This window comes from Momordica charantia (assembly GCF_013281855.1).
Source record: "Momordica charantia cultivar OHB3-1 chromosome 3 unlocalized genomic scaffold, Mcharantia_2.0 BLBB01000003.1, whole genome shotgun sequence".
NCBI classification, from domain to species: domain Eukaryota; kingdom Viridiplantae; phylum Streptophyta; class Magnoliopsida; order Cucurbitales; family Cucurbitaceae; genus Momordica; species Momordica charantia.
Window position 1 is genome coordinate 16,093,560 of NW_028275161.1, and position 22,933 is coordinate 16,116,492.

Here is a 22,933-nt window from a genome sequence, read left to right on the forward strand (position 1 = left end):
AAGATGAACCAATTGTGACGCGCCTTGTCAATTTATATTTGCTGACGTGGCACTCCATGACGACGTCTTCTTTTTTGAGATTTTATAATTAGTTTTCCGGGGGGTTGGGGGGGGGGGGGGGGGGGGGGGGGGGGGGGGTTCTTTTTCTTTTTATTTTTTTTTATTTTACAATATTGATTATGAAAATTCAATTTTTTATTTGTGGTTTTCAATTTTAAATTACTTTTAATTTTGTTGGATACAATCTCAAGCTTAGGTAGGGAAGTAGTGCGATTAAGTCATTAATGTTCAAGTAAATAAAATAATATAAACTTTGGGGGAAAAAAACGTTTAAGATCTAGTTATATAAATATGAAATCACTTGTCAAAACTGTCTTTTTATTTTTTTATTACATCATGGAAGATCGAATTATCAACCTTAAAAATGGTAATTATATACTTTTATCTACTTAAATCGTGTTTGATTAACGTCAATTATAAAACTATAAACGATAAGAATGTATAAATTACCCATCTCCATATTTTATACCTCTTTTTAAATGGTAAAAATGATCCCTAACTAACTATCAATAGTTTTTGAAAATATCCATCGTATCCTCGTACTTTTAAAAAATGACCATTAATCTATTTATTATGTCTTTTATCTTACTTCATTCATATCAATTTTAATATTATATTCCACTTAATAAATGAATTAAAAATATAACCATAAATTTTTAGTAAAAAGTTTTCACAGGGTATAAAAACTATGCCAAATTTTTAGAAAGAGATTAAAATCACCAACATTAGCTCATATGGCATTTATTTCCTATGGCCACTCTATATTTAACCTACTAAAAAATAATAACCAAATTAACTCCTTTTTTTTAATAAATGAATATAATAGATATTTTGAAAGTGCATTCAAGAACAAAATCAAAACAAAAAGTACTAATATAGTTTTTAAATCTAAAGAAAACAAAAATCCCTGTACAGTCATCAACGGAGAAACCCTAGACTTTATTATTATGATCTGAACTCCAGCCAAAGTTCACCCACAACAAGCTTCTGCTTCGTCGTTGAGCCAAATTCTCTGCGCAATACCCAGCCAACATGGTATGCTATTTACACTGAATCCTTAAAGTTATCTTCTTTTTCTCTTACTGTATGTTACGTAGGCCATCGAGTAAGACTGGTGTAGAATCTTCTTGTGAACTACTGCAACTTTTCCCTTGTGATCTTTAGTTGATAAAGCGATGCTAGGTTTTCCGGAATTAGTTTTGTTTTGTGGAAAATAAGCGATATAAAATCGTTATTGCGTGAGCCCATGTTCTATGCTGATTTTATTGGTTAGAAAACAGAGCCTAATCGACTAATTTTTTAACATTAAAGTTGCGGAATTAGTTGGATTGGACTGGACGGCAATGAGGTCGATTATTTTTCTTTGTTGGATCTGAAGTATGGTTGAGATGAATCAGCAGCAATTATAGGGATGTATCATGATGGTTTCTCTGAACCATCGTGGATCGGCCTAGTGGTCAATTTGAGGCAATATAGGTAAATAGTGAAATACTTAGAGAGAATGCTTTTAAACTATGGTGGTCACCTACCTAGAATATACAAGATACATTGACAACGAAATGTAGTAGGGTCAAGCGGTTGTCTTGTGAGATTAATCGAGGTGCATGCAAGCTTGTCAGTTGCCCGTATACTCGCGGATATAAGAAAAGAAAAAAATCATGACGGTTTCTCTGTTTCTACTTTCTATATGTGAGGTTCTAGGGTAAAAAGTACAAGTAATTTTTCTACTGAAAGTCGAAAATATGGGAAGGTTCAAGTGTTATACAATGCATGAATTCAGAGATGTAACTTTTTCCTACTTGGTATCTATCTAACAGGCACCGAAGAAGGATAAGGCTCCTCCTCCGTCATCCAAGCCTGCTAAATCTGGCGGAGGAAAGCAGAAGAAGAAGGTAATTCTTTATGTGATGACTGTTTTGTTTTGAAAGTTTAGTGATTATGGGTCTAGTGAGCATTCAGGTACATTTTTCATGCCTGTTGCTAGTGTTAGTTTGTTTGAGGAATTTTTTGTAAATTTTATCATTGAGTGTTGTATTTACAATTCTTATTACTGTTTGTTGTTCAGAAATGGAGCAAGGGAAAGCAGAAGGAGAAGGTGAATAACTTGGTATTGTTTGATCAGGGAACCTACGACAAGCTTCTTTCAGAAGCTCCAAAGTACAAGCTTATCACTCCTTCCATCCTATCCGACAGATTGAGGGTATGGTTTGCTCAATCCCATTTTGCTTATATTTGTCCCATGTTGTCAAAATTCTGTCTTTTTTATTGTGGAATATGGACCATGTTTCTTTATGTTTGTTTGAAGTCTGCACGCCTCAAACTACTCCCTTTGATACTTTGAAAATGGATAGGAGAAAGAAGCTGTAGGTGGGTGATTATAGGTCGAGCCTCTTTCTCTGCTTTTTACGAACATCATTACATGATTGTTACATAATTTGACCTCCATGTCAAAGACTGCCCGTATTTAAGAAATGTTCTAGGCCAACCTTCATCTGTTAATCTTTATTTAATCGAGCATGTTATTGTGTTTTTACATCTTACGGTTCCAAAACACATGATCTGATTCATTCTATAGTTTTTTTTTTTTTTTTTTTTGACGAGATACCAACTTTCATTGAATAAGAGAAAATTGCATTACATAGGTTTATGCATTCAGAAACTACCTCCGTAGCAAAAGATAACCTTCTTTCTTATATTTTTCCTACTTTATTACGAATATAGCATTTCATTTGAGATGCCACATAAAAGTAAATATACATCCATTGGTTTGAGTCGTTTGACACGTTTACCAAAGTACCTCCTCTAGTTTGATGTCATGTCAGGAAGGAGGTTGTTAGGTATCCCAAATACAAGAACCTAACAAGAACACTATATTGCAATACAAAATAGGGATTACAATACCGATAGCCTTTCGAGAGGGCTATCTCTCTCCCAAGAACTCTCTCAAGTTTCTCACACAAAACCATTCTCCAAGATGTCCTTTTCCCTCCCCTACTACCCTTATTTATAACAACTCACCATAATACTCTCCCACTAATATACTAATAATATTCTCAAACTGCACTTACTAGAACTCTCACAGAGGTTTATTTTTAGGAGTGGTTTATTTTCAGGAGTGATTAGAATGAGTGATTTTGAAAACAAAGATTTAAGTATAATTGATTTTCTAAAATTATCACGCAAGTGATACCTTAAAAATCAATTTAAAGTGATTTTAAGCTTTCTTAAAATCAAATTTTTAATTGGCCAAACATGATCAATAAGAAGGGAAGTGATTTTGACAATAACAAAAGTGACTTTGCAATGCCAAAATCACTCCCAAACACACCCTTTGCACCCTATTAATTCCTTGGATTTGAAATAATCACTTTTAGCCCATTGAGATATAGTTACGTTTGCATTAACCATAAGATAAAGTATCTAACGTCCTCAATATGTCATTATTTACCAGAAATAAAATTTTCTTTGGTTCTCATGTCATTCCTGTTATCCAACCAAATTAATATTGGTTTTGGATTGATTGTTATCAAGTTATGGCAAACTGATAAAAGTCTTTCGTTGTTTTGTTGTTCCTTACAATTCATCAGATCAATGGATCATTGGCACGTCGGGCAATTAAGGATTTGATGGCGAGAGGTTCAATTAGGCTCATATCGGCTCATTCTAGCCAACAGATATACACTAGAGCCACAAATACATGATCAAAGAGTTTCTGTTTGCAAGAGGGACATCTTGTTATTTTTTGTGAGGCCACCATGTCAGGAGCTAATAATATCTATGGTTTTGAACATTATCTTCTGCATCTGTTGAATGATGTTGCATTGAGAACTCGGATGAAAATTATTTGCATTGCTCAAACGTAATTTTTGAAACATTTTCTTATCTGTGGCTTGGCAATTCACTGTCACGTGGTTTATGTTCTGAGCTCAAGCAATTTAATATGAACAAGATTTGTGAATTCCTGTTTGAGGAAATTACAGAAGTTACAGCTGTACTTAATGTCATGGGCATAATTATTTTCCACATTAAGTTTTTTTTTGGTAACTATCAAATTTTGTACTAGGGTTGAGGCAGTAGTAACATGAATGCAGGTAAATACTTCGAGACTTCGTTGAGGATCAACTGTGTTGTCTGTTCGTTGGAATATACTTTCTAACTCAAGTTTTCTTAACCATTAAGATGAGAATTGTGAAGCACAAAGGTAGTCTTGGTTGTGCTCACCGAAGCTTTGTACGGTCTTAGGTGCTACATTAGTATGAGGTCCAGCAAAGAAAATTTGGCTTGGCTAAGCATATCTTGGCTGGTTTTCGAAAGGGGTTACATGAGGTATCGGTACTGAGGTACAAAGCATACGGGCGGGAGCCAAACTTTTAAACTTGCCACGTCCTCTATCTCAAGTGTATCTATTTAATGGTAAGACCTTGCCCCTTGAGTGTTCACGAGGATGCCTAATATTCTCAAGTTTACTTTCAAGTGTGGAAAGTGTGTCGAGGTGAGATTGGGTGAGAGGTGAGTCGAGCCAAAAGATTGACATTCTAAAACATTTGAAGTATATGCAAGTGATTGAAGGAGACAGAGTCAAGTGGCAATACAATCCAACTAAACAGAACTACTTGTTACAAAAGACATCTTTACGTTGCATCAAACGTAAAAGTTATTGTTGCAGTAAACATAAAAGGTATAATCTAATTAGTATCTCACTTGGTAAAATAGAAGGGTTAAATGATTGAAAATTGAGATTGTTAAATAATACACATTGAACACTAAGATTATACAGTTGGTGGTTGTATGAATATCCATAACCCAAAAAAAAAAAGAAGTGTGATTTAAAGGTGCATAAGAGGGCCTTGCTAGTTAGAATGCACAAGAGTTTCACCACAATGTCACCCTAAATAGTGTTGCAGAGGATTCTTATGCTTGTCTGCCTACAGTGATGTCGATGAAAATATATAGCTCCCAAAAATGTTGATATCAACAGATATTTCGAAAAAATTACAAAAATTATAAAAATTATTTGAATTAATAAATAAAACATCGATACGATGGTTAAAAGTAATAATTTATAGTCTAATTAAAATTTTATTTACTAATTCAAAACATTTTCATCTATTTTCACACTTTCTGTAATTTTTCTTCAAATACCAATCATTAATATTTCCATCTAACATTTCTATAAAATCGAGACATTCAAATCTCAAACTCTGGTTGAGAGTTTATTGTTGATTATTTTGTTATTAATTTTACTTAGTAAAAAGAAGACTTCTTATCCTCGAAAATTCACTCCTCCCGACGCCAAAGAAGACCGACCACACAACTGCACCAAATCTTATATTAGGGATGATTTTGTTCAAAATGAATTGTTCTAATGAATCCCTCTGAAAATATTAAGTTTATGTTTGGGAGTGATCAATTTTTTCATTTTCTAAAAAATCATTGTACGACATTAAGGATGTGAACACCCTCTTTGGAAAATTGGAGAACACCCCATTTCAAACCATCCTAGACGAAAATTTGATAGATACATGATAGCTTTTCATAAAGTCATCAATCAAATTGGAGTTTCTATTTACTCAATATTTATTGGAGAGAATGTGAAATTGAAACCCAATTAAACCAAATCTTGGTCACAAAGCATGCACCCATGCAGTCTCTCACTGTCAATTTCCAGGAAATGAAATAAGGTTGAAGAGAACCATTTCCAGAGAGAAACGTAAATCTAAACAGAATGTTTTCGTTAACCAAGAGCCATATGCACTCGATTAAAGGTTTATTCAGCAGAAGAAAGAAGAACACTCACCTCCTCCTCTTCCTTCAGACGCTGATGAGATGAAAAACAACATGCTGTTTGCTATCTCAGTCCTGGACTTCTTCTGGCTTCTTTTTAGATTTGAGATACCAGCCAACTGCACCAAGAATAGTCACAGTTCCCGCTACAACAGCGTAATTGCGGTGTTTGTCAGTAGATATCTTCTCTGCTGATGCTCCTGATGCTGATGCTGAGGCTGAGCCACTTGGAATGGAATCAGCCGCTGAACCTCCCGGCTTTTCTTCTGGTTTAGGTCCCTAGAAACATTCGGCATTTGTAGCCTGGAGGATTAGAACATCTAACTCTCACTCAAGAAAATAAAATTATATTACCACAGACCTAGATGTTCAAGTACAAGCAATTCACCGCAGCGAGTGGAAAGAAAGTAAATATGATAATGGAGCTAAATAAATGGCCAGGGTGGTTTTCGACTTCCATTTACTTTAATCAAGTTGCTTTGGCATTCATCAATGTTCACTCTCATATGAGCATTACAAAAATTAATTTGTTGAAAAATTGGTTCACATAATATCGTAGAACCATCAAAACACTTAGTGTAAGCATAAAATGTTTTAAAACCACAATCAATGGCTCTGTTTACCCAATAAAAATGATAAATCTATTTTCACTGCAAACCTTGTCAATTACATAGGACATCTAAAATTTTACTTCAATAAGATAATATTATAGTTTTACAACAATGAAAAGAATTATAAAATTTTAGTCTGTAAAAGCTAGATTATCCAAGATCCAAATAATTTCAAACTCATGTTCCCAAGCGGAATTTTTAAGGATCTACAAGCATACCTTGCGTGCAAGCTTCTCCAGTTTCTCTTGTTCAGTTTTCTGCAAAATCACAATCAATAAGCTACGAATGGAGAAAATGTACTAAAGACATCATAAGAAAGTAGATGGTAAAGGTGGGATGTACACTCATACATAAAACAAACTCTTGGCGTTGAAAAATCTCCAAGAGTTCGCCATTTGATGTTTCAACTTAGACAAATGTCCCACATTAAAAAATTCAGTTATATATGTTGATAAACTAAACTTTCATTAAGAACAATGAAAATACAACTAACTAGAAAAAGCTTTCAGTTATATTGTAATGTCAAAATGAATAACTACAGAACTCCACAAAGAAGTAGTTTTAATTCCCAAGTCATGAATCTCTATGGCAATATCCAAAAACCAATCTTCTACTTCAATAACACCATCTAACCCACTAGACAAAATAAGGTATGAGCCTATACTAAATTAAAAATACAATTGAGCAATAGAAACTTAAAAGGATGGTACACTTGTTAGAGGGAGTCTAGACCGCCATTATTGACTCTTCAAATAAATCAAAAGGCAAAACCATGTACATTTCCCATAAGTGAATTCTCCATACTTTATCGCTCATTTCATCATTCAAATATGATAACATATGAAAAACAGCAAACTATTAGAAATCCCTAAAATTAGGAAAATCACTAATAAGAAGATAAATGCGAACCTAAAAACATATCTAAATACCCAATTATTCAAAATTAAAGACAAGCCTAGTTGATAAAGTAAAACATGATCGTTTTTTTCCTCCTCCCTTGAACAAAACTCTCATCCTCAAAGGGGAAAGATATCTTTGCACACGTCACTATTAGGATCGAAGCCATTTTATTTGACACCAAATACTGCAATACCGCTCTTGAAATTATAGTACCGATCCTACGAACAGACGTAGGAACTTTCGCCTTCAACACAAAGGGACTCCGATCGCTCAATATCTTTGAAACTGTCTCTAATACCAAATAATACTAATAAAGATTAAAATGAACAGCAGAAAAATAAAAGAGAACAGTAGACTCATTCGAAACTGTAGAACTCTATCCTTCGATAAACTCAAAACAAGCTATACTACATATTTACAGCAAGTAAATTCGCCATACTTTTCTATCCATTTCATCATTTATAATGAATGAAACAACCAACGCGACCTAACAAAAAACAAATTTAAAAAGCACACAATCATTTGGCAAACACACAAAAATCACAGGTCGGAGGCTCCAGACGGTCACCTTGATGTAGACATTCTCGGCAGCCTTCTCTTCCTCGCTAAGTATCTTGCCGCTGCTCGAGAACCTTCGAGAAACAATCCTCGCCGCCGTCCGCGCTGCTGCCATTTCGATCGATCGCCTTTCCTAACCAGGAGAAAACGAGTGATGCTATTGAAACGGAACAATCATCGGGAAAACATGCAACATGTAGCTTGCAGAAGATCACTTACCGAAAAGAGAACAAAGATCAAGAACTGTGAAGAACAAAGATGAGTGAGATGAGAAGTGAGAAGTGAGAAGAGAGAGATTCGGGAAGAAAACGGTGGGCGTCGCTGTGGAGGAAGTCAGAATAGGGCTTTTTCTCGTGGATGTAAAAAAATTATGAAGGCGAAATGTGTGGAGATCAAGAAACTGGAACCCGTTTGATCTAAGAAACGAATCAACAAAATTACAACACCTGTCTGCATTTTTACTAAATTTTAGTTTGGGTTTAAATACTATTTTCTTCTTTATATTTTCGCCTTTTGACTTTGTTTGGGCTTATTTTAATATTTCTGCTCTCAAAAACGTCTATTTTAATTTATATATATTACTTTTTTTATTTTAATACATTTACTTTTAAATCTTCTTACCTGATTTCTTATTATCCACTGAATTGGTATAAAATGGTCTTAGTTGGGTATAAATTTTGTTTATTAAAATTTTACAAATAGAGATAAAATTTGTCACTTTTTTTAATATATGAACTAAAACTAATGTTTGAAAGTACAATACTAAAATGAAAAAAAATATATTTGAAAGTACAAATTAAATTTAACGTTTTAAAAATATAAATATCAAAAATTAAATTAAAAGTACCACGATCAAAACATTGAGTTTAGTTTGATCCTTAATCATCTTAATCATTTTAAAATTTTCGATTTAATTGTTATAATGTATATAAAATAAATGGTGGATGGGTAGTTATTTTATAGGTTCATATTTCTCAATGATATCCCACGATCAAGACAATTGGCTAAATCCCGTGAACCCGAGAACCGAAACACATATAAAAAGAGTAAATACTCGCCCGCGAACGTTTCATTTTATTAGATTTATAAATTTTGGTGGATCAAATATAATAATAGATAAAAAAAAATTATTCTATTATTCTAGAATCTATAAACAGTTTAGTTTTCTATCAAAATAAAAGGGAGCAGGTTTGAAAAAGGATCTTATCCCTTATCCCTTTCAAACAAAGGGGGAGAATCGGTGTTTTACTACCAACCACAAATTTAATGATAAGTTTTAGTTAGATATGATTTTAAATATATTTGGTTTCTTTAGTAATGGAGTTGAACCTACAATTTTTTAAATAGAAATACATATCTTTAATTGAGCTACGTATTGGTTTTAATTTATTTTTTTTCTAGTGTTAATTCGATGCTCAAGGTGGGGTTAGATTTTGTAAATCATTTCACAGCTATTTTTTGCGACTTGAAAGTCCTTTTGCTCTCATTTTTCATCTAGCCTAAATCTGAATGGGTTAAATTACAAAATTGCTTTCCCATATGATTTAGTGTAGTTTTAGTTTGGTGTATATGGTATGAAAAGTTTTAATTTGATCACCACAATTTGATTTTTGTTTCAATTTTGTCAGTGCAGTTTTTAGACTTTTAATTTCATCTCTATAGTTTGATTAAATCTCACCACTCGACTCTATTGTTAGAAAATATTGCTTATTTTCTATTTACGTGATGTGATGTGAGCTTTATTTACTGAGATGATGAAATAGGTCAATGGATGAGTAAAGAAAATTGATATATCAAATCAATTATTTTGTATTCCATGTCCTCTAGGGATGTTAACGGGTTGGGTCAGATTAGGAGGGATTTTGGAAACAAACTCGAATTTTTGAGTTGGCCATATATAGGAACCGTCGAGTTTGAATTTGATGGTCAACCAAACCCAACCCAATATCTTCGGGTTAGGTTGTTGAGTTGTATTTTTTTTTAATTCGACTTGGGTTGGACTGACCCGATGTTTTAAAAATTGAACCTGAGACCTAATCCAATCCATCGGGTTGGGAAAATCATAACCTAATCCAACCTGAGACTTCATCCAACCGAACCCTTACGATTTGGTAATTAAATGTTAAGAATAAAAAATAAGACCATTAAGACTTAAAAATGTAATAAAAATCTTATGATATTTTATAATTAGGTAAATACAACCGCCAAAGCGAATATAACTCAACGGTAATTGGTATACGACATATAATTTTTCAAGAAAATAATTTGGTTGGTGATATGTATTTGGAATAAATTTAAAATAAAACATTATTAAAAAAATATCGACGCACCCTTGCTCACAATCGCAATTGGCAAGCCATGTTAGACTTGTTTTTCGTCCCCACTCGGAAAAAGATGATTAGAAATGGGCATTTCACGCCATTGCCAGTCCCCAAGCTCAAAAGGCGAGTACAATTTCGCTTTATCAGCAGCCTTACGAGTCGCAATTTGTCTCTCAAAAGTTAGGATTTGGTAAAGAAAAAAAGCAGCAGACAGATTTGCTCCGGCTCCGCCTGCCCTCGACTACTTCATCGGACTACACAGGAACAACCAGCCGACTGACCTCCCGATGGCGACACCAAGAGGAGAGGTCACTGTTTCTGCTCTGCAATTTGCTTGCACAGACGACGTCTCCACCAATGTCGCCACCGCTGAAAGGTTTGCCTGTTTCCTCAAATGGGTTTCTACTTCAGTTGTTCCCTACACCTGGGTCTTTGAATTTTATGTAATCTGAATTCATTGTTCCTTCGTGTCACGCCCCCGTAACTGTGATGCTCATTTTGAATCTCTTTGCTTCTAGTTGTTGTTGTACATGAACGAAATAGTGAAGTAATGGGATAACTATCATGGTGGCTGTCCAAAGGAGTTGGGTTAATGAAGAGGGGGCGGGTTCAAACCCATAGTGGCCACCAACCTCACGATTAGTAATTCTTATGTTTTTCGACACAAAATGTGGTAAGATCTAGTCGATGGCACGCAAGCTGATCCGAACTCGTAAAAAAAAGTAGTGAAGTAGTGGGATACTTTTTGAGTTTATTTTGTTGTTGTAGGTGATTGGTATGACTATGACTAAACTTCAAGCGACTGAGATTCGGGATTCTTTATTGTTGTCCCGAGGAGTGTCTTATCATGGCCGATAAATTCCAGTTTTTATTTGATTTAGTGCTGCAGACATTGTGTATTGACAATTTGGTTTTAGTATTTTTTTTTCCTTGTCCATTAACGTTAGTATTGCAAGTCTCCTCACTCTCAAGGAGTAAGTTTTTGTGCTGCTCCCTCATTTAGCAAAAACTTGTGACCTTGCCAGATTTCTCCTGTAGACAACTAGCTAACATTAGGGTTTGAAAGTATATTAACTTTTATACATCTTGATGTGTTGGCTCCCGTTTGAGAGCTTCCTTCTAGTGCTGTTTCTAGTTTATTCATTTGTGCGTGTTTAATACTGCTTGAACTTCCATTTCTTTGCAGGCTGGTTAGATCGGCGCATGCAAAGGGTGCAAACATAGTACTGATTCAGGTATATAAACTAGAAACTAAATCTATAAACTTTTCCCATTGACAGGTTAAATTTATCCCACTGACGTTACTTTTGTTCATTATGTATATTAGTTCTAAGTCTGGCCATAAAAAAAAAAAAAAAAGCATAATTAAAAAAAATTGAAGCTACTGTATTAAAAGAAATGGATGAAGGATCAAATTCAGAAAGCTGCTTGAATCCTACCCTCAGTCTCAGAGAATTGGCAGTGGAGAAATTAATGATCCAAGAATCCAACATCACTTCCACATAAAGGCAGCAATGAAAAATAAGGACTTCTCCCCTTCAAGAGATCACAAATATTTAACATTTTCAAATCCATAGGCCAAAGAAACACTCTACCGAACCACTTTGAAATTGTAAAATAGATTCATATTTAACTTCTGATTTCATAGAAATATTTACGAAAAAACACATCCTTAGAAATCATAAAGCGTGCATTGAAGAAATGACTTGGAAAAGTTCCTTTAGAACAAAGATAATGGTGTTAACTTGATAGTTGATACAACCTCGAATTGAAATAAGGAGCCAATGAATCAACAAAGTCAACATGATCAAAGACAACCTGTTGATTTGAGGAAAATGATATATATGAGCCTGAGTCGATTCATCGAATACTAATGCAGCATATGCATGCATCAAAGCATTCCGCATATGATGTCATGTCCATCTTATTGCTGCCTTGTTGCATGGTGTGGAAATTTGTTGAATTGTGTTTGATACATCAACTGTAAAGACACCGCCTACTAAGGGACAAACTGGCTAGACAACTGATTCTTTTTCTTTGGAGTCATCTGGTTGCAACAAGCTAATTTTTTATTATATATATATTTTTAATTGAACTTTTTCTCATGGATTTTCTCAGGAACTATTTGAAGGCTACTACTTCTGCCAGGCACAAAGGGAGGATTATATTCAACGAGCTAAGCCTTATAAAGATCATCCTACAATTCTTAGGTAAAGTCAAATCGACATTGGCATTTCTCTTAACGTGGCATTCCATATAGCTTTATACTCCATCCATTTCAGATCCCTTATCAGAGGGACAGAGATTTACTCTTGACCTTATCGAAATAGATGCTTTTTTTGTCAAACTTATTTCAGCATTTGTTTCTTGTCTAGGATGCAGCAACTTGCAAAAGAGCTGGGTATGGTGATTCCTGTTAGTTTCTTTGAAGAAGCTAATAATGCCCATTATAACTCCATAGCCATAATTGATGCTGATGGGTCAGATCTTGGACTTTACAGAAAGTCCCATATCCCAGATGGACCAGGTAGCAAGAAGCATTTATTTCTTAACCCAAAATTTTTTATATTAATTGTTTTTACAGTAAACATTAATTTTCTACAGGCTATCAGGAGAAGTTCTACTTTAATCCTGGTGACACTGGGTTTAAGGTGAGCGCTTGTGTTTATGCATCTTAATCTGCACAATCTGTGGATAATCTGTGAATTGAATTCAAATACTAGTGGAACTCATCATGATGCCTTTTTTGATGCTTGAACAGGTTTTCCAAACAAAATTTGCGAAGATTGGAGTTGGTAAGATAATTGTTTTGCTTCTTCCACTGTTGGAAACTTTTATAGTTTGAGCCAATCTTTTAGAAGTCTTAGTTTTGTCCTTGATCCTTGCGGATGCTATTTTATTAGTTAGTGCTGTCCATTAATAGGGCAGAGTTAAATCATAAGGAAATGTTGGCGTGCCATGTTATTTTTTGATTTGGCGTGCAGAGATTTATTATTGATTTTTTTTTAATAAGAAACAAGACATTCAATAGAGAAACAAAATACGACAGGTGAGGAATCAAATCTAGAAAGCCAAGGGGATTACTAAAAGTTTCTCCAGTTTACGAGGGGGGGGGGGGGGGGGGGGAAGAATTGTAATTACAATAATTTTGAAAGAGAGCTCAAAGATAGACTTTGAAATTAAACACTTCCTAAATTTCGTTGCTTTTTTTGACATATCCTTGAAAGTTCTAATGTTTCTCTCAGTCTAAATCTTCTATGCATTTTCTAATAGGATCTTTCATTTTCCTTTAAATGCTGGCCTCCAAGAAGTTTCTCAAAGCCAAAGGGCTAATTGAAGAAAAGACCCAAGAGAGGAACCAAAGATTTTGAACATAGAGTAGTGAAGGAATAGGTGATTTTTAATTTCCCCATTCTCTTTACAAAAACAACAAATATTCAAAAGGAGGTAACTTTTAGAATGTTCCTTAAAAAAAAAAGATGTCTTATCCGAGGAACATCAGCTGTGTTTAGCCCACTCAACATCAACTTCCACACCCACGTGGAAGTCAAGCTATGTTCCGCTCTTTAAGATTGCTAAGACTAATACCCCCGTCATTTTTATGATTACAGACCCTCCTCCAACCAGCCAAGGGGCTATGAAGTATTACCCCTTGTGATCTTCTTTTCAAGAATTATATCACTCTAGAAGAAATCTTCAATAAAGACATAAAGTAGATAGGTATAGAGTGAGAATAAATTGGATGATTTGAGCAGCTCCTTTCGAGAAGATATTATGCTTCCATCTGTCAAGTCTTTCACAAACTCTCTTCACCCAACAGGATCCCAAAAAACAAGAGAATTTGGATGCTTCCAAAGGGCATTCTAAGAAATGCAAGGGCCAATTTTCCACCGAGCAACCAAAAGAGTATGCTTTGCCTGGGACCTCCCGGGGATCCTTTTTTTAACACTTGCAAACCCATTTTGTTGTGGTTAACCTTCATAGCAAGCATATGCTCAAACTTTTTAATAACGCCCAAAATATTACCCAACTCTCTACCTGCTGATGAAAAACAATTTCTATGTGGGGCTCCTTTTTGAAATTCTTGTTTATAATATATATTCTTTTGGTTGCCTTGGCGTTAGCTTGAACATTTTTGTTTTTGGACTTCTTTTAGTCTTATAAAAAGAATGTGATTGATTTATCACCACTCTATTGCTTCCCACCTTCGCACCTTTCAGGAAATTAGTGTAGGGGGCTTTAACTAGATTATGTTGAGCACATCCATGAGAAGCACAAAGAGGAAAAATAAGAGTAAAGTGGAAAGAGAGTATGAGAAATGCATTCTTGTTTCTAATCTCTCCATCGGTTATTGAAGCCTTTACTTTGGATGATAGCTAGGAGAAAATTCCAATACATCGGATCATAAACCTTTCTGAAAGTCAGTATTGAGCACCCAAGCATCTGTATTCGAACTTTCAGTTCAACCACCTCATTTGTGATGAGTACAGCGTCCTTGATGTGCCTGTAATCAACAAAAGGAAATTGAGTGCAAGATATTGTATTAGGTGGCACCATCTGCAATTTGTTAGTATGACTTTCTCCCTAGTATTTTCTACCCACACTGAACCAAGCTTGTTGGTCCAAAATTGTTGATCACAGATCAGAGGAAGTCATATCACTACTTCTGGAATTGGGCAGATGAAGTTTTCCCTCGAGCAAGCACTCAACAATTTATTCTCAAAAGTATCTAATAAGACCTTAAGAACATCCACCTACATGGTGTTCCAACACTTAAATAAATTCTCCAGAAATGAGACCAGGAGTTTTTGCTTCTCAGCTCTCGATTGCTTGAAGGATTTCAGACTCTTCACTGATATCTCTCACCACTCCAGAGAATACAATTTCTGAAGAGAGTTGATGTGTTCATTCAACTGATCGCCAAATAGCTGACCTTTGGGATTCCATTTCGCTTTTAATCTAAGTTCTTTTGTACTTATGCTGTTAATTCTGTAAAATACTAGAGCTGTCGTGTACCTCCTTGGCATTTGGTGTACTACCATAGTACCATATTTTATTTATAAATGAAATAATTTATTATCTCCTAAAAGGAAAAAAGAAAAGGGAGGGAAATCCATGGACCGACTTCATCGTCTCCACCCTGTAGGAACTACAAGATCACCCAAGTATGCCTTTGGTATCCAAATTTTGATTTTGAATGACACGACTCTTTCGATTAAATCATACATCAAATTGCCGAATAGGAAGAATGAAGTGCTATAATATAACTTTGTAATATTTAGTAACCTCCACCCCAGTGGCTTGATGTTTGAGGAGGCTCAAATAATTTGCCATTGTGTGGAATAAGGTGGAATTTTTGTCCCAGTGTTTCTAGTCTAATTTGATAACATGCAAAGTTAGTCGTTGGAGGTAAGATGTATTTTTCTAAAAAAATTAAGAAATGCATGTAATAGGGGAGAGGGGTTTTCTCAAACCCTCGTCCTTAGGCTGTGCTTTGTTTTCTTCCTTTTACTAGAACTCTGTTTCTTATATAAGAAAAAAGAGAGTGAGGCTAAAGGTACCAAATCATTTTTATTTCAGCCATTTGCTGGGATCAGTGGTTTCCAGAGGCCGCCAGAGCTATGGTTCTTCAAGGTGCAGAGATTCTGTTTTATCCTACAGCTATAGGTTCTGAACCTCAAGATGATGGACTTGATTCTCGTGATCATTGGAAACGCGTAATGCAAGGACATGCTGGTGCTAGCGTGGTAAGTTTGTGGACAACAGTATAGCCGACTATATGATGTTAGCATAAGAATTAGTTTCTTTTTTGGTTATCTAAGGGCTTTCATGATTTGTATTTTCGGGGAGCCTCCTTGACCCGCTAATGAACAAAATTTGAACCTCATTAACATAAAAATATTCAGGTGCCGTTGGTGGCTTCAAACCGCATTGGGACGGAGATCATTGAGACAGAGCATGGAAAAAGCAAGATCACATTCTATGGGAATTCTTTTATAGCAGGTACCGTGTTTGCATGTTAACATTTGAAAAGTTGAAACATCTTGGATTGAAGCCATATGCATAATATGGATGCTTTAATGACAGGACCTACTGGAGAAATTGTTGCTGCTGCTAATGACAAGGATGAGGATGTTTTAGTAGCCAAATTTGATCTGGATAAAATCAAGTCCAAGCGACATGCTTGGGGAGTATTTCGTGATCGCCGACCCGAGTTATACAAGGCTCTTCTGACTCTAGATGGCACCAACCCCGTTTTATAAGAGCTTCGGTCTCAATCCTGTCAGTTTCCTATTCTAGAAAGGTGGAAAGTTTAGGACCATAGACACTAGACAACTTTCAATTCCCCTATTTATATTTCAAAGATCAGCATGAAGTATGAATTAATTTAGTTTTGAAAGTGGAAACATGTATGAATAGCTTCTGTTATTTCGTTTGGAATATGAAAGTGCATAACATTGCACATTCTCGGGAAATAAGAAAGGAGCTGAAGTATTCTTTCGTTAAAGTTTAAACTCCCATGTCCCCAAATTTGTTGTACTAAAACAACAACATAATTACTTAACACATATATTAAATATTTATTATGTTTAAATTATTTAATCGACATACTAAGTAGTCTTCTTGATAAGCTCACAAAATTTCATTTAAAAGTATCGCTCCTTAATAAATATTTTCTTGTTAATCTTGTACTAAGCAGTCTCTCTTCAGTTTACAATTTTCCAGAAAGAGAACAATTTTCCATCAAATAAAAGAGAGCACTATTCTAAGCAGTCTTTCTTCAGTTTACAATTTTTCATCAAATGAGAGAGTACTATTCTTGATGAATAATATTTAGATGCTTAGAGAGTACTATTCTTGATGAATAATATTTAGATGCTTATCGATCATATGACAGCATAATCTCATTTTCTGCATTTCTTTCTCATACTCATCAAAATTTTAGTGGTTAGGCAAAGCATTAGATGCCAACAGATGAACACTTAAATATTTTTCGATTCTTGATTATTGTTTATCAACAAATCGAAAGCGTCTCTTATCTCAAATTTTTTCATAGTTGAAGAAAACTTGAATGCTAATTTAATCTTCCCTAGTCTATTTTTCTTGTTTAAGGATTGATTTCTTCCATGCCTTATTGATTTCAAATATCTTAGAACTTTGAACACTTAAAAAGGGTAAATATTTTGCATAATAAGGGATGTTTGTTATTATTGGATAATGATTTCGTCACACCAGCTTAATTCTAAGCTTTTAACAAACACATGACATGAAAAGAAAACATCAAACATGTTTTTATTTTGAAAATGACAATAAAGAAAGACACACACATACATATATATATATGATGAGTTCATGATAAAATATTTAGTTTGTACTTCTTTTAAGGTTAATTTAGGGGGTAACTTGTAACTCCATTTATCATTCCGAATGATAGCTACATGAGTATTGAAAATGTTAGCAAGAACATCATCACTTATCCCACTCGAAAACATCGACACGGTACCGGCGTTGGCACTGTCGAAGGCAGCGATGGTGGTGGCGGAGTTGAGAGGGTCGGAGTTGAACTGGAAGTGAAGCAATCCTTTAGGGAACAAAAATACATCCCCAACTTGAAGAGTTTGTTGGTGGTGTCCAAGAACCCCACCTTGGGAATAAATAAAAGTATTGATAATTTTAAAACTATTTATTTAAAAAGGATGAATTTGGGAGTATCTAGCAACTTAATATGGTACCCAACCTGTCATAATTCGGACGTATCACATGTGAATTGGTAGATTTCTCGTACTCACTTTTCTAGATTGTTGTCTCATCAATGAGCATAGATTTATAGAGATGATTTTTATACTGATCAATATGTATAACTCATTTTTAACGTATAGTTGTTTCGATACAGATTGGTAACTGATTCATCATTTGGTCTCCTATGATTTGTTAGTCATCTTGATCCACAAAAAAGATCTTGAATTAGCTTCTTTGAAGAGGTTTGATGGGAAAAAGAGGTGTGCAAGCAGCCATTTTTATGGTAAGAGATTGGTCTAGCTACTGCTGCAACGTTATACTAGATTGGTGTATATTTAGGTACATCTTGGTACAACTATATTAATATTTGAACGAAAAATACTTGGCTCTTTATCATTGAAGGCCAAATCTTGTCTTTACCATCTTTTTAAATGTTTGACAACTATTTATTAAAAAAAAAAAAAAACTTATGTTTTGCATTTTTCACTCTGCCAAATATTGAAAAACTTATGTACGTGAATTGTCTTTGTTACCCAATGAGTCCAAAAAAATGCTGAGTGGGCCGATGAAGGTGAAGAAACTGCCATTTGCGGCGCCGTTTGGTAGGCCGATGAAATCCAGTATCAAATCCCGGTCGCCGGCGTCGCCCATATTCCAACAATGGGAGAAGATGGCCACAACCAAGAGCAAGCCATAGCCATTATGCTATATTATATTTCATTATGGTTTTGTTGGGATAAAGGTATGATTTTTATAGGGAAGGGATTTGGGGAAATTTGGTCCGAAATGTTTGGGTTATACAGAGCGTTCTTAATTTTGATGCCTTAATTCTCTGATATCCAGCTGGTGGGTTTAATTTGATAATCACAGACAAGGGTTTTCTCTGTTGATTTGTGGGATTTGTTCTACAAAATGGGGTAATTTTTGGATGGAGATGTGTTTGGAGTTCAAAGAATGTTCAAAGAATGTTCTTTTACATGTCTCTCTATGCAATTAACTTTCAAAAATTCATGGCCCTTGTACCTAAAAGGTTCCATTAGTTCAAGAAGTTGTAAAAGACCAAATTATTTTGATTTCTCTTGGCCACCCATCATGCTCGTTGTAGATGTTAAGAATCATCAAAACTCTTCCAATTTCGTGGGAGGTTAGGAACGATTTTATCAACATTCGTAATCACTTTGTCCTGTATTCCGAGTTCTCTCATATTTGTGAGGTTTTTAGCCCCATGGAGTTCATCTAGTGTAATTATTAAGCTCCATTCCAATCCCAGATGGTGTTTTTAGTTTAGTAAAATATGCAAGCATGGCATAGATCAGGAAATCATTGAGAAGGCATATTCATCAATTTTAAGAAGAAAAAAGCAGAGACTTGAAAAGTCCAAGCTTGCAGCAATATTCTACCTAAGAAAAGTGATGGCCTCTTATCTCATTATGGGCCATTTTCAATTACAACCTTGCATTTCCCAATACCATTTTCTTTCTCTTGCTTCTTCTTGTCTTCTTCTTCTTCTTCTTCTTCTTCCTCTTCCTCTTCTTCCTCTTCCTCTTCTTCTTCCTCTTCCTTGGTCTCTATGGTCTGCTCATTTGGTAAAAGAATATGCAGTTTCAGACGTCCATTTTCCCTTGAAGCATGAAGAAATTCATGTGTGGGAACTCTTATTTCCTTCAATATAAACCTTCCCCCATATCTGTAGGACTTGAAACCAACCCAAGGCATCCCACTTTTCCCCATACAAGAAATTGGTGGAGGAAAATCTGCCATATTTGCTGATCTTGATCTCCTAATCATCCCAGGCTTCAAATTTTGATATTGAATCTGCTGCTTCTTCAAGGCCACTGATTCCTCTTCCACCTCCCTCTGCCATTCCTCTTCCTCCATCTCTCCTTTCAAATCCTCAACATCATCCAAGCTCTCATACCCCAGCCCTTCTGTGCACAGCTGCAGGCTCTCCGAATTTGTCGACGAAAAGCTGTTGCTTCTCCCGTGGAAGCTCGAAGATTCCCCGTTCAAGAACGGCTCTTTCCACGGGCTATTAGCGGACACCGCAGCCGCAGCAGCGTTCGAGTCTGTGAACGGGGGCGACAGAGAAGGAGAAGGAGGAACAAAGCTCTCCTTGAAATGAAGCTCGCCGAAGATCTCGGTGAACGACGACTGCTCGGTCGGCTTCACGGGCAGGATCTGGTTCCATGATGAGAGGGTCTCAAGAAGGGAAGGATTCTTTTCAGGCAATGGGGTCTCAAAGATGTGTTGCAGGCTTCCACAGGCAGCAGCCATGGCTGCAGTAGATATCAGATAAAGATAGAAGTTGATAAACTGTTGTGTTTCTTTTTTTCTTTTTTCTTTTTTTTTTTTTTTTATGGTGGGAAAATATGAAAGAGGGATGAGATTGGGGATTGTTATATTGAGGTTTGAATTGATCAAAAGAATTTGCTTTAGAAAAGGTCAGTTCCTGGCTTTTGGGATCTCTTGGTTGAGTGGTTTTACAACCAAATCTTCATTTTGTGGTCATTATGATGCCTGTTCTTATACTGCCATTGGTACATATTCAAAATTATAATGTTTGTTTGTTTCTCTTATCTTAAAACAAACAAAAATAAAACACACACACACATCAGTTAGTTGATGGTTAATTTTAAGGATTAATCATGTCAAATTTGTGTAAACGCGTGAGAATTTATTTTCTTCCATCTGTCGGCCAATTACAGATAAGAGGGATCACAAAAAAGGGAAATGATGATCAAACAAGGGGATATATTCACATCATATAATTGGATCTATTCTGATTAATGGTAATGGGAATTTCTCTAAATGTTATTTTGATTGTTCAACACGTGTAGTAATTCGACTCGGAGATGATTTGAACTCGAAAATATACATATATATATATATATATTTAGACAATATTATATTGTAAATGAGGAGAATAGTAAAAGAGATGCTAGATGCTTGATTATCAATTAAGTTTGGCAAAGATATGTAATGGTAATCTATATTTGTGATTAATTAATATTAGAGATGAAAACACAAATATTATAGCTTAGAGTACGGTTGAGGAATAGGTATACACTTCGCTAAATTGATTAAGACACATATCTTCGACTAAAACGTTGTGAGTTCGAATTTTCTAGTCCACATGTTGTAGTATTAGAGTGGTTATGCATATATCACATTATTGAATCAATTCAATTTCACCATTTTGAAAGCTTTGTTTGATCATAGATTTATGGTTCATATTATTTTTTAGGTTAAAATCTCTACCTTGTTGAAGTACAACATGTGAGAGTATCTTAACCCGTTGAACTATGTCCAAATTGGTTATAAAATCTCCTCGTCCCTGAACTTTCAAGAGAGTTTAGTTATTTTTTATTCTTCAACTTTCAAAATATTCATTTAGGTCTTTGAATTTTTGAATTTATTTTATTTTAGTCCCATACTTTTTAAAATATCTGTTTTAGTCATACAACTTTTAAAATAACTATTAGTCCTTACATTTATTTTATTTTAGCAAATAGGTAACTTGACTTTCAAGTATGTATAGTAACAATGCTCATGTAAATTTGTTTGACAGTGAGGGCAAAACTAGATTAATTAAATATTATGATTAATTTAGTTTCCATGGTTTGTCAATAATTGTGCGCTTAGACTCTCCGTTGAATAACTCCCTCATTTTTATTGAATTAAATGATGATGCATAAAAATATTGACTAATTTAACATGACATGCCAAACCGAGTCTAGCTCAAGTGGTTAAGACACCTATCTCTGACCAAAAAGTCATGCATTCGAACCCCCACCCCACATGTTATACTAAACAAAAAAGACGTGACAAATCGATATAGTAGAAAGAAGTGGATTGTTAAACAAATAAAATGAGAAGAGTTGTTGGCTAATTATAATTAGTACACAATTGTGAACAATTCCTAAGAGATTCCATACAAAAAACCAAGCACAATTCACCAATTATATCCTATTCTTAGTTTCGATTTCGAGCTAGAGAATCGATTTCCTATTTCTTAATATCGCATTTCGATCTAAAATCTCACAGAAAAACAAACTTTGAAAAACAACTCGAGCTTTTTCTTGTCTCTTTTGATCTTTATGCGTTTTTTTCTCATCTGTAAAAAAGTTGAGAAACGTTGTTGTTTTTAGACCCTTTACTTCAAATTTACAGTTGGCAGACAGAGTAATCGTCATGACCGGCAGCAGACTACCATAAAAGAGGAAATAACTTCTTTCTCCCTTGCCTTGCTCTATTTTCCTTTGATGATTGAAAGTAGCAAGTCACTCCACTCATTTATATTACTTGTTATGGACCTTCAACGTTTCACCTTTTTTTGATCTAGAAAAGGATGTCTTGGAAATTCATGCTCGAACTACTCAGCTAACTCAGATTCTTCCAAAGAAGACCTTTATTTGAAAAGAGAATCAACACCTTAAACAAATTTTCTTTGAATACTCAACGGTAGAACACTAATTATTTCCCAACTTCAAATACAGCAACTTGGAACAACACATCTTCACCACAAACCCAAATTTGGATTAGATCATCCTAAAGACAAATTTAAAATATTTGCTACTTTTCAACTAATCATATCTTTCGGTATAGAAATGGCAAGTGTGACATCCTTCTTTAAAATACTAGTTTGGATATTAGAAAGATTTAACGTGTGATGTGATCATGAGAGGATGTCGTTAGAGATAAGAGATAGTTATAGAGAAACGATAATTTGACCAAATTATACACAACTATTAATCATTTTCAAATCGTGGATAAGGATTACATCTACGATACATATAATAGATTAATGACAAAAATTATAATTAAAAATTTGATTAATAGAAATTTGCAAATCCAATAGTTCTCTTGTTAGCTCATTATAATAATGTAACAAATTAATTATTTAGCAGAGAGGATAATAAATAGTATTGATTATTTAATTTAAATTTTAATTAAAAACAA

General features: G+C 34.7%; 4 protein-coding genes across 5 annotated transcripts; 2 read left to right on the top strand and 2 right to left on the bottom strand.

The window, feature by feature from the left end:
* The first annotated feature begins 936 nt into the window (after positions 1–936).
* Positions 937–4,083, top strand: LOC111012531 (small ribosomal subunit protein eS25y). The gene is made up of 4 exons (XM_022286692.2): positions 937–1,095; positions 1,878–1,952; positions 2,126–2,260; positions 3,648–4,083. Exons 1-4 carry the CDS (start codon positions 1,093–1,095, stop codon positions 3,759–3,761), a joined length of 327 nt encoding a protein of 108 aa, XP_022142384.1. The 5' UTR covers positions 937–1,092; the 3' UTR covers positions 3,762–4,083.
* A 1,521-nt stretch (positions 4,084–5,604) lies between these two features.
* Positions 5,605–8,322, bottom strand: LOC111012716 (copper ion binding protein). 2 transcript variants are annotated; one of them, XM_022286970.2, is made up of 4 exons: positions 8,133–8,322; positions 7,924–8,041; positions 6,674–6,712; positions 5,605–6,123 (listed from the first exon to the last, which is right to left on the bottom strand). In XM_022286970.2, exons 2-4 carry the CDS (start codon positions 8,026–8,028, stop codon positions 5,914–5,916), a joined length of 354 nt encoding a protein of 117 aa, XP_022142662.1. In that variant the 5' UTR covers positions 8,029–8,041; positions 8,133–8,322; the 3' UTR covers positions 5,605–5,913. The 2 variants fall into 2 exon arrangements, with proteins under 2 accessions (XP_022142662.1, XP_022142661.1); XM_022286969.2 differs by having other exon boundaries at positions 7,924–8,046; positions 8,133–8,319.
* Positions 8,323–10,297: 1,975 nt separating this feature from the next.
* NLP1 (nitrilase-like protein 1) lies at positions 10,298–16,742 on the top strand. Its single transcript, XM_022286871.2, has 9 exons — positions 10,298–10,610; positions 11,421–11,469; positions 12,353–12,444; positions 12,610–12,761; positions 12,839–12,885; positions 12,996–13,029; positions 15,815–15,981; positions 16,141–16,237; positions 16,322–16,742. The coding sequence occupies exons 1-9, from the start codon at positions 10,522–10,524 to the stop codon at positions 16,495–16,497; spliced, it is 903 nt and encodes a 300-aa protein (XP_022142563.1). The 5' UTR covers positions 10,298–10,521; the 3' UTR covers positions 16,498–16,742.
* A 2,542-nt stretch (positions 16,743–19,284) lies between these two features.
* LOC111012561 (uncharacterized) lies at positions 19,285–20,448 on the bottom strand. The gene has a single exon (XM_022286732.2). It carries the CDS (start codon positions 20,246–20,248, stop codon positions 19,403–19,405), a length of 846 nt encoding a protein of 281 aa, XP_022142424.1. The 5' UTR covers positions 20,249–20,448; the 3' UTR covers positions 19,285–19,402.
* Between the last annotated feature and the right edge of the window lie 2,485 nt (positions 20,449–22,933).

Coding starts and splice junctions, on each gene's coding strand:
- LOC111012531 (XM_022286692.2), top strand. Junction 1,953..2,125: donor GAGGAAAGCAGAAGAAGAAG/GTAATTCTTTAT, acceptor TTTGTTGTTCAG/AAATGGAGCAAGGGAAAGCA. Junction 2,261..3,647: donor TCCTATCCGACAGATTGAGG/GTATGGTTTGCT, acceptor ACAATTCATCAG/ATCAATGGATCATTGGCACG.
- NLP1 (XM_022286871.2), top strand. CDS start 10,522: ATGGCGACACCAAGAGGAGAGGTCACTGTTTCTGCTCTGCAATTTGCT. Junction 12,886..12,995: donor CTGGTGACACTGGGTTTAAG/GTGAGCGCTTGT, acceptor ATGCTTGAACAG/GTTTTCCAAACAAAATTTGC. Junction 13,030..15,814: donor ATTTGCGAAGATTGGAGTTG/GTAAGATAATTG, acceptor TTTTTATTTCAG/CCATTTGCTGGGATCAGTGG.
- LOC111012716 (XM_022286970.2), bottom strand. CDS start 8,028: ATGGCAGCAGCGCGGACGGCGGCGAGGATTGTTTCTCGAAGGTTCTCG. Junction 6,713..7,923: donor CCGAGAATGTCTACATCAAG/GTGACCGTCTGG, acceptor GTGATTTTGCAG/AAAACTGAACAAGAGAAACT. Junction 6,124..6,673: donor TGGAGAAGCTTGCACGCAAG/GTATGCTTGTAG, acceptor GAATGTTTCTAG/GGACCTAAACCAGAAGAAAA.
- LOC111012561 (XM_022286732.2), bottom strand. CDS start 20,248: ATGGCTGCTGCCTGTGGAAGCCTGCAACACATCTTTGAGACCCCATTG.